This window comes from Labeo rohita, chromosome 1 (assembly GCF_022985175.1).
Source record: "Labeo rohita strain BAU-BD-2019 chromosome 1, IGBB_LRoh.1.0, whole genome shotgun sequence".
In the NCBI taxonomy this organism is placed as follows: domain Eukaryota; kingdom Metazoa; phylum Chordata; class Actinopteri; order Cypriniformes; family Cyprinidae; genus Labeo; species Labeo rohita.
In genome coordinates this window covers 20466246-20477356 of record NC_066869.1, presented here as the reverse complement: position 1 = coordinate 20477356, position 11111 = coordinate 20466246, and the positions used below count along the sequence as shown (strand labels likewise).

General features: G+C 35.8%; 1 protein-coding gene across 2 annotated transcripts; it reads right to left on the bottom strand.

The window, feature by feature from the left end:
• Nucleotides 1-3651: 3651 nt before the first annotated feature.
• On the bottom strand, nucleotides 3652-9939 carry ddx39aa (DEAD (Asp-Glu-Ala-Asp) box polypeptide 39Aa). Of its 2 annotated transcripts, none has more exons than XM_051120990.1 (10): nucleotides 9897-9939; nucleotides 8986-9198; nucleotides 7692-7819; nucleotides 5790-6066; nucleotides 5582-5700; nucleotides 5309-5440; nucleotides 5112-5221; nucleotides 4881-5025; nucleotides 4591-4738; nucleotides 3652-3933 (listed from the first exon to the last, which is right to left on the bottom strand). In XM_051120990.1, exons 2-10 carry the CDS (start codon nucleotides 9191-9193, stop codon nucleotides 3917-3919), a joined length of 1284 nt encoding a protein of 427 aa, XP_050976947.1. In that variant the 5' UTR covers nucleotides 9194-9198; nucleotides 9897-9939; the 3' UTR covers nucleotides 3652-3916. The 2 variants fall into 2 exon arrangements, with proteins under 2 accessions (XP_050976947.1, XP_050976953.1); XM_051120996.1 differs by lacking the exon at nucleotides 9897-9939 and adding an exon at nucleotides 9426-9583.
• Between the last annotated feature and the right edge of the window lie 1172 nt (nucleotides 9940-11111).

The window sequence follows — 11111 nt, the reverse complement described above, 5'->3', positions numbered from 1 at the left end:
TTTTCAATGCACTGTAATCATCTAGTTGACTTAAACGCCTAATAAAATTAGGTTTCGCGGGATGATTTTAAATTCACTCATTTTCAGAGACAGGAGAAGACATATTCTGATGATTACTGAGTATAGAATTTTCCAAACTCAACGGAACGTGAAGTTTTAATCCAACATAAACCGATCTGAGAAGGTGGTGGCTGGTAATCATGCGTGATTGTTCACCACAGTGTTCTATAGTGGCCTAATCGCGACGCTGCAGTTTGTGATCATAAAGATCATAATGAACCTTTATTTATCTGTATTCATTTATCTGCGTGTTACTGTTAAAAAGTATTTAAATATTCAACATCGTTAAATAAGGCAGTTACCACCAGTGTTGGGGAGTAACTAGTTACATGTAACGGAATTACGTAATTTAATTACAAAATAAATGTAATTGTAATTAGTTACAGTTACTGAGAAAAAATGTGTAATTAAATTAGTTACTTTTGAAAAATGCCAGTGATTACAAAGGGGATTACATCTGAATTTTTTCACACACACACCCCCACTTACAGATATAATTGACTTCTTTCATAAATTGCATTGACTGCTCTAAAATGAGACACTAATTTTTCTGGAGTTTAGGACACAGAATAGGACACATGCTTATTCGATAACTGTTAAGTCTAAATTTGTGGTGTTGACGCCAATAGCCTCGTGGTTAGCGTGCTAACATGTAGCGCAACTACGCTCACGGCGACCCGAGTTTGATTCCTGTCTCGAGGCCATTTGCCGATCCCGCTTCCCTCTTTCCTGTCATCTCTCTACTGTCCTATCACAATAAAAGGCATAAGAAGCCCAAAAAGTCTAAATTTGTGGTGGCTGTGCTTTAAATTAAATTATTACACGGCTCTGTGGAATGCTTGATTCTGATTGGTCATGACATTCCAAGGTATGTTATTCCCCAATAACAACTGGTAAAAGCTAATAACTCAGACTCATTTGGGGCAATTTAAGTCAGTGCTATATGCTTGATAGTTTTTCTTGGCAGAAGCTTTGTGTTTGGTTAGCTAATAAAATATTAACACTTAATTCAATATTATGTGGACAATTTCTTAATTCTGTCATCCTGGTATCGTGGACTCGCTCTACTGTTTCATACAAACGCAGCTGCTGCCATTTTTATATATATATATATATATATATATATTTTTTTTTTTTTTTTGCACTGTAATGGATTCTAACTGCTACTACTACTTAATTATTTATGTGGTGAAATGTTGTGTAAGAAAAGTGGTATGACTGCACTATATCCCTAAAAAATCTAGTTTGAACTTGCCGTTTGCAAGCAATTGATTTCTTCATGGAAGCTTTCAAGTGTTTCAACTCAGATCAGTGTTTCGTGTCTAATTATTTTGACATGAAACATCTAAATAATCTATCAAGCAGCTGTGTAATAATTGGGATAATGTACATCCAGCCAGTTGTTATCGCAAAATAAAGATGTATGTTATCCTTTACTTATTATAATTTTAATTCAAGTGATGAAGGATTTTGAAAGTCTGACAGTAATCAGTGTTGAGTGCTACTGTAAGGTTTAAATGTTTCAAAATCAACAGTTGAAAATATTAGAAATTTAGAAAAGTAATCAAAAAGCAATTAAAAGTAATGTTACATTACTTTAATAAAGTAATTGAAAAGTAACACTACTTATTACATTTTAAATCAAGTAACTTGTAATCTGTAACTTATTACATTTCCAAAGTAACCTTCCCAACACTGGTTACCACACATTCATTCATCCATTTTAAACAATGGAATAAGCAGTATGGGCTTGGAATAAAGAGCGCCAACACACACAAACAAAGCCATGGTTTTACTACAAATAAATGCAAAAATTGCATATTGCATATTGCATTCCAATATATTTATTTATTATTCAGAATGCACTTACCGAAGGGAAAAATATTTGTAGTAACACTTCAGCAGGTTGAATATGATTCATGTTAATGCAGAGAATATTATTTCTTGTTTTTTAAAAAAATGCCAGCCCTAAAATGTAGTAATAATCTGCGTCCTCATGAGAAACCGTCTGTATGTAGGTGCGCTGAACGCTAACCGGAAACTCCCGAGCCGTAACAAGTAGAACATGGAAGTAGTTGTGCAAGTAGTCCATTATGGTCTTTACGTGGGTTGTGCATTGGCAGGGCTCCTCAGCGTGGATGAATCTAATGTTTTATACTCTTTCGGAATTACAGATAAGGTAGACCGGGTACAGTTGGTACAGGGGTACAGTTGAAACACCTTAAATAACTTGCATGCACAACAAGTCCGATCTGTGATATTTGCTTCGCATATGCCTCTCAACGGCCTCTTCGATCGTGGGAAATTTGAAGTGCATGCGCTTCTCCAGTCTGAAGATCTTGGTAAGGTAAGTTTTTCACTTTAGCACGTCCCTTACACATTGAATAGCTTCACATGCTTACATGACTGTTAAAATTAACTTACATTTTTGTAAACCTTAATCTGTGCTCTAAAAACTGACATATCACATGACTTTATGTCATGCAAGGTCATCATAATATCAAGATAAATGTTGGAGCAGTGTACAGTTGAGACACAACGTATAATTTATTGTGACATTACAATAAGTGACATTGTTTAATATTGTTAATAGGTTATTGTTTGCATTTGACCCATTTTATTATTTCTCTTTGCAGTTGTTCAGTGTTTTTCCTGATACTCAACTTTTTTAACTGTTACTGTTAAAATGGTGAACTGAAATTAAGTATTGTATCGCTGTTTGCCATTACTGTACAATGTTTTACAAATTAACTATTTTTAACTAAACAAATAATCAGATTACTGAATGGAAATAAAAAGTTGAATTCTCATTTTTTAAAGGTATTTTACTTTTGCAATGAATTGGTTAGACAGCTTTACAGCATTACGGATGGGTGTCTCAACCGTACTTGGGGACTGTTCCGACAAGTAGCTAACATGGATACAGCTGGAACAAAAAAGCTTCTTGTGTTTATGAGCTAAATGTGGCAGATGTAACCTAATTATGAAGATGAGTAAATATTAACATTTTAGTAGAGAAGTTAAGGAAAAATCATGGGGAAAAAAAAAAAAAAAAAAAAACAGCTTTTTACAGTCTCTAGTTTTGGTGTGGTAATGGAAAAAGCAAAAAGTGTACCAACTGTACTCGGCCTACCCTACTACGTCTTGGAAGTATGTCCAAAATAAATTTCACCCAACAGTGTCATTTGAACAAGTAACATGTCTGCACGTTTGGTTGTGACCAGCTGAAAGAAGTTTTACAATAAATCCAGTGGTGATAACATTAAAAATGATCTGCCATCTGCAGCATCCACACATGCCATATACCCTACTAGCCAGGACTCTCTCTATGAATCCATAAATGACATAATGACGCAAACATGAACGACCCGAACCGTTCAAATTATAAAACATAAGTTTACTGTTGTAAATCAGGCTGAAGGAGATAGTTTTGAACACTGATTGGTTATGTACTTGCTCAATAATTGATTTTGGATAATTTTTAACCAAAGGTTAGATAATGCAGCTTTAAACTGGAATAGAAGCAAGCATTTTAGCACTGGAGAAAAAAAGAAAGAAAAAACATCTAACATACTGCACAGACAACGCATGTAGTATAAAATGTTTTTAATTCTCAAACCAACAAACAACCACAATTAACAGAAGTAAAAAAGGATACCCCACCAATCCCCTGGAACAATAAAATAAAGTACACAAATGGAGAAGAGGCTTTTTGGGCATGATCATATGAAAATAAAACTGGGCGGTTCTCTCTTCCCGCTGTCACAGAAACTACACTGAGACACAGATAGGGAGAGCTGGACAACCACCACCATCACCACCATCACCACCACCACCACCACAGCACACATCTAGCTCATCTGGACTGCTCAACTAAAAAAAGAAGACAGACAGACAGAAACATTAGGAGGCAAGCTGCAAATATACATTTATAATATACAAAAATAAAAGCAAATTTGTTTAAGGATTACTGGAGATTATGTAGTACAATATCAAATTTAAGATTGACAGTAACAGTCTTGTAACACAAAACCTTGTAATTTGCAGTCACTTTTTCTTAAATAAAGAGTTTAAGGTGTAGAAGTTAAGTCTACACTTACATTTACTTTTAGATTTGAGATTGTTGCAGTTTTAAAACTTAGAATCTATTTTGTTTTATTTTTATTTCTAAAGAAGTAATGTGTGATTCACATGTTAATAAGGTATACATCTAAACCAGTGTTTCTCAACCCTGGTCCTGGGCGCCCCCCCAACACTGCACATTTTGTGTGTCTCCTTAATCAAACACACCCGATTCTACTCATAAGCTCATTCAGGCACTCTAGGACCTGAAATGGGTGTGTCAGATAAGGGAGACATACAAAATGTGCAGTGTTGGGGGGGCACCCAGGACCAGGGTTGAGAAACACTGATCTAAACTTATAAAGAAAAAGAAAAATACTAGATTGGCATCTGTATCAGCAGATACTCATCTTCAACACAAAAGGATCAGTTTAAATGCACATTTTTTTGTGCTAATAAATTTCTTACTGTAGGTAGAGATGTCGATTTCCTCAGGCAACTCTGCAACATTGACCTCAAAACGGTCCTGCACATCATTCAAGGTCTTTGCATCCGTCTCATCTGACACAAAGGTGACGGCCAATCCTTTTGTGCCAAACCTACCAGCACGAGCAACCTGAAAGAAATGAGGATAACATTTCAACATCTTGACTCGTCTATTTCTCCAACCCCAGCCCTAGTTTGAATCTTGGGGTTGGGAGGTTATTACTACATTTCTAAGTTTGATATACGCCACAGCGCATATAATGCATAAATACCCTGTGTAGGTACGTGTCCGAATCTTCAGGCATGTCATAGTTGAAAACGATATTAACACGCTCAATATCCATCCCACGACCAAACAGATTAGTTGCCACCAGGATCCGCCGTTGGAAATCTTTAAACTGCTGATACCGGGACAATCTGCGTGAGAGAGAATGAGAAATGATTTCAGCATTTGAATTTCTTACCAAACCATTTCAAGATCATGGGATCAACATTTTTTTCACCTTTCTTCCTGAGCCATTCCCCTGTGGATCGCTATGGCAGGGAAATTCTGTTCAACCAGCAGCTGAGACAGAGCCACACATCGCGGTACTGACTTGACAAATATCACCACCTATAAATCACCCAAACAAACTGCTGAGTTGACAAACAGTCGCATTCAAGGTCGATGACTGTAAAAATGTGATGAAACGACAGTCACCTGGTTGAACTCAAGAACGTCAAGCAGGTCAAACAGTTTGCGGTTCTTTTCGCTGTCCTTCAGTTTGACATAGTACTGCTGAAGACCATGCAGGGTAAGCTTAGTCTCGTCATCAACAAACACCTCCATTGGCTGCAGGAAGAGAAGAAAAAGTACAATTCAGAAAACCATTCACAGTTTTTGAGGGAAGTGGTTACCTGGTACATGCATTGATAAAACTGTACAACCTTAAAAGTGCAAATAAAATTAAGGAGGGCAGAAAGGACGACTCACATCTTGCATGAATTTGCGACAGACCGGTCTGATCTCTTTGCTTAACGTGGCGCTGAACATCATGCACTGTTTCTCATGAGGGGTCAGTCGGAAGATATCCTGGACATCCCGTCTCATATCTAATACGTAATTACATACAGTTAGACCTCTGGTGAACGGGAAAGCATCCAGCTTCATAAACCAGCCCACACAAAATAATGAAACCCACCCAGCTGCTCCAGCATCTTGTCACATTCATCCAAAACAAAGTGTTTGACATTTTTGAGGTTCAGGGTCTTGTTGCGAATGAGGGCGAGGATCCTTCCTGGTGTTCCCACTACAATGTGAGGGCAGTTCTTCTTCAACACATCCTCATCCTTCTTTATAGACAAACCACCAAAGAAGACGGCACACTTGACGTTGGACATGTACTTGGAGAAGCGCTCATACTCTTTACTAATCTGGAAGGCCAGTTCACGTGTGTGGCACATAACCAAAACAGAAACCTGCAAAGAAGTGAATAACAAAATGGATGAAAATTTGTGTTGACTTCCTAACCCTAACTACCACAAAATCTCAAACTAGTCTTTACCCAAAGTAGCAGTCTGCAACAGGATAAGAAACCACTGTAATTCGGGCCACAACTGTGAAGATTTAATGCTAAACCTAAGCATTTTCTAAGATCAATGTCAAGAAATGTTTGAAAATGTTAGAATAGCCTAAAACCTTGTAGACTTCTTTCAAAAACAAAGATCTTGTGCTCCTCAAGTTAATAGACTTTAAAATGAGACTTATTCCTGTAATGCCAAAGTTGAATATTCAGCATCATTACTCCAGTCTCCAGTGTCACATGATCATTCAGAAATCATTATAATATGCTGATTTGATGCTCAAACACTTATCAGTAGCTATGTTTCCACCCAAAGATGAGACATTAACTTGCACGCAAAATTGGAACATCGCATAAAACATTTGCGAATAAAGCACCATTTCCATCCAGCGAGCCAAAGAGAACAAAAGTCACTTCCTGATAATCTGGCACTACACATCATGAAGAAAAGTAGGAGAAGCCACTGAATATGAGAATTTTAATATACAATTTTCCTATGTAATAAATTACTTGCAAGCAGACGAAACACAATAAATGCTCTGATTGCTTTCAGAGGTGGATGCCTGCTGTTTGGGAATGCAGCTGTGTAAGACAATTACACAGAAATACTTTGATGACAGACTTTGCTCAGGCACTTCAGAATCAGTTTTGCAAAGTCTTTTTCCATGGAATTGGGCAACTTTTACACCATTGCTGTGGGTAGTTTTTGATGTCTGTGGGTTGAAGTGATCCCAGTAACATCATATTTAGCCCCTAAAATTCGCATTTACAGGGCCAACACCAACAAAAAAAAAAAAAACATGCATTTGATCCGCCGGAATGCAGTTTTTAGTGGGGACCCAATCAATTGTGTGCATACGTTTTTTTATGCACATTTTTTGAATTTATGTGCATCTTGGCATTTCCATACAGCGTTTTTTCCCTAAATGTGCATAAAAATAGGGGGTTGGAAACATAGCTAATGCTGAAACAGTTGCTGATGCTTATTTTTTTGGAAACAATGAAATACTATTACTCAAATCTTAGCGTATGCAAGAAAAAAAAAAATCTAACAAAACAAAAATCAACACTTAGTCAGCAGAACAAGGACACTAAATAAAAACCCTGAAAGAAATATTCAGCAGCAAAAACTGTTTGCATAACCATATAACCATAATTCTGACAGTAACCATTAATAACAACAACAACTACTAATAACGACTGAGCACCAAATCAACCTAACATAATGATTTCCGAAAAGATCATGTAAAGCGGAATACTTGAGATATGGCTGCTGAAAATTCAGCTTTGCCATCACAGGAAAAAATTACATTTTAAAATAGTAAACTGTTCTCTAAAATAAACTTTTGTATTTGTACTGTACTTAAAGTAAATGAGCGTAATTACTTCAAGCATTCCATTGTTAGTGTACAAGCTAGCAATGCTCAATGTGCCCTTGACAATTATATGTTGGCTTATACAAATGGGAAGGTAAACCATAATGGTTTTGAGCTTGCAGTATCTACTTCAATGAACACACACCTGCCCATCCACTGGCTCGATCTGCTGGAGTGTGGCAAGCACAAACACGGCGGTTTTTCCCATACCAGACTTTGCCTGGCACAAGATGTCCATACCCAGGATGGCTTGTGGAATGCACTCATGCTGGACTGAGCAAAGAAAAAAAAAATTGTTACATAGTATTAATAAACGTAACTTAAAAAACTAAAATGTTAAATCACAGTAATCCAATTACAGTGTTTCGAAAACAGCATTAGGTGATTCTACATCTGAATCAAAATGATTATGTTTGCATTTTAATACGAATTAAAATGTAAAAACACACGGGTGCCATCTACGTACTTGGATGTTCTGATGTAATTGAATATAGCGGCTATTCATACAAAGCCATTTTAAATTATTCTTTGCACTGCTCATATGTGACCCTGAACCACAAAACCAGTCATAAGTAGCACAGGTATATTTGTAGCAATAGCAAACAATACATTGTATGGGTCAAAAATCATTAGGATATTAAATAAAGATCATGTTCCATGAAGATATTTTATACATTTCCTACCGTAAATATATCAAAACTTAATTTTTGATTAGTAATATGCATTGCTAAGAACTTCATTTGGACAACTTTCTCAATATTTTGGGTTTTTTTGCACTCCCAGCTTCCAGATTTTCAAATTGTATCAGCCAAATATGTGACCCTGGACCACAAAACCAGTCATAAGTCGCTGGGGTATATTTGTAGCAATAGCCAAAAATACATTGCATGGGTCAAAATTATTGATTTTTCTTTTATGCCAAAAATCATTAGGAAATTAAGTAAAGCTCATGTTCCATGAAGATATTTAGTACAATTCCTACTGTAAATGTATGAAAACTTGATTTTTGATTGGTAATATACATTGTTAAGAATATTATTTGGACAACTTTAAAGGTGATTTTCTCAATATTTTGATGTTTTTGCACCCTCAGATTCCAGATTTTTTAAATAGTTCCAGATTTTTTAAATAGTATCTCGGCCAAATATTGTCCCATCCTAACAAACCATACATCAATAAAAAGCTTATTCAGCTTTTACATGATGTATAAATTTCTCAGTTTTGAAAAACTGACCCTTATGACTGGTTTTGTGATCCAGGGTCACATATTATCCTTTTCTAACAAACCATACATCAATTGAAATCTTACTTATTCGGCTTTCAGATGATGCATATCTCTCAATTTCATAAAACCCTGGTCCAGGGTTACACATAATGCTACATAGCTTTTACACAACAGTGTACTCTTAAAAAACGTTCAATATTTCACAAATTCTCACCCTCAGAAGGATGCTCGAAACCACAGTCCACGATGGCGCGAAGCAGCTCTGGTTTCAGAAGAAAATCGCGGAAGCCGGAGCTGTGAATGGAGACGTAGGAGCCTTTCACCTCCTTTTTGCCGGCTGGGACTGCACTGTCCGCGGCGGTCTGCGGCTCCTCGTCTTCCTCGTAGTCCAACAGCTCATTATCAACATCGTTTTCGGCCATGGTAACTTTTGGTGACACAGGGAAACATAAAGATGTAAACGACAGAGGATACAGATCAACAGGCGAATAAAGAATAACTTACAGGAAAGAGATAAAAGGGGGTTCAAGAATGCTACTCATTGTTTTGAAACAACCTAAACTAATGAATGGAAATTACGCAGTATTATTCAACGCCTCAAAATTATCCTTAAATCATCCCTTATATAGCTCTCTGTTCGTCATATGTACTTACATGGTGACAAAGGTTCAGAGGGCAACAACCTTAAACTTAATAATACAAGTTGCTATACATGTAAAACCAGCTCCAATGTAATCAAGTGACTAGCGCTCAGCGTGCAGACAATAGAGCCGCCATTCGCCGTCCCATCTGAACCGACCTTTTGATCTAAACGATTGACTCAAAGCGCTTTTCCCCCCAAAAGTACCTAAGCCTTCAATATCTATGACTATGAGGTCTTGTGATACATGTGAAGCATGAAACACAGCGCTGTTGGACGCAAATTGGTTTCGTTTTCGCATTTAGGCTTTGCGCCTTTTAGGCTTACGGCTAGAAAAACGCGAAATGTCTACATCTGTACTTTTAAATACTTATATTTGTTAATAAAATTACCTGTAAAATAATGTTAAATCCGGAAGTATGTACTATTAACTACCGTGTATTGAACAAATTAGAACTATTATAGGTATAAACAAAACAAATTACCTTCTGATGTTGGTACTGAACGTAGGCACTAGCGAATCGTGTGGTTAGGCCTTAAGTTTATAGCGCTCCCCGGAAATAAAAACCGAGCTCTCCCATTGGTTGTATCGAACGTCAATAATGGGTGAGACGCAGCGCATGTTTGCGATTGGGTAACATAAATTCGCGTCGATGTTGTGGGCGGGTTCAAAAACCAGTCGCCAGCCTTAATACTTAAAAGTGACCACACGATGTCAGTATATGCATTCTGATTTTAGGCCTACAGTGATAAATGTCCATTAAATCTATATTGCGCTACCTAAAATCGAAAACCATATTAAAATACTTTTTTGTTTCCTTAAATTCTTTCCTAACGCAAAATCCATTAATAATAATGAAATAAAAATATGTTCAACAGTAAATGTCATAATCAATAAAGCTTTGTTGGCTTTATTGTCAGCATTTGTAATTACCAAGCCATGTACTCCATATTAAAATAATAAAACTTTGAAATTGAGATTTATTTATTTACTATTATTATTATTATTATTATTATTATTATTATGTTTAAAACAGCTGTGTTGATTTTTTTTCAAGTTTCACTGATGTATAGAAAATTCAGAAGAACAGCATTTATCTGAAATAGAAATATTTTGTAACATTATAAATGTCTTTAGCATCACTTTTGATCAATTTGAAGCACCCTTGCTGAATAAAACGAATAATTTCATTCCCTAAAAATAAATAAATAAACAAACAAACAAACAAATATTACAAAAGCTTTTATTTCAGATAAATGCTGATCTTTGGATCTTTCTATGCATCAGAGAATCCAGAAAAAATGTATTAAACTGTTTTAAATATTGATAATAATAATAATAGTAATAATAATAATAAATGTTTCTTGAACAGCAAATCAGCGTATTAGAATGATTTCTGAAGGATCATGTGACACTGAACACTGGAGTAATGATGCTAAAAATTTACCTTTGATCACAGGAATAAATTACATTTTAAGATAAATTCAAATATTCAAAATCAAATCAAAATTGTACTGTTTCTGTTGTACTTTGGATCAAATAAATACAGGCTTGGTGAGCAGAACAGAATTCTTTAAAAAAAAATGTAAAAATCATACTGGTCACAAATTTTGACTGGTAGTGTGCGTGTGTGTATCTATTTATATACATTAATATATATGGTTTATAAAAAGTAATAAAAAATTATAAATGTCTAGTG

Coding starts and splice junctions, on each gene's coding strand:
- ddx39aa (XM_051120990.1), bottom strand. CDS start 9,193: ATGGCCGAAAACGATGTTGATAATGAGCTGTTGGACTACGAGGAAGAC. Junction 5,701..5,789: donor CAAGATGCTGGAGCAGCTGG/GTGGGTTTCATT, acceptor ATTACGTATTAG/ATATGAGACGGGATGTCCAG. Junction 5,222..5,308: donor ACGTTCTTGAGTTCAACCAG/GTGACTGTCGTT, acceptor GGTGATTTATAG/GTGGTGATATTTGTCAAGTC.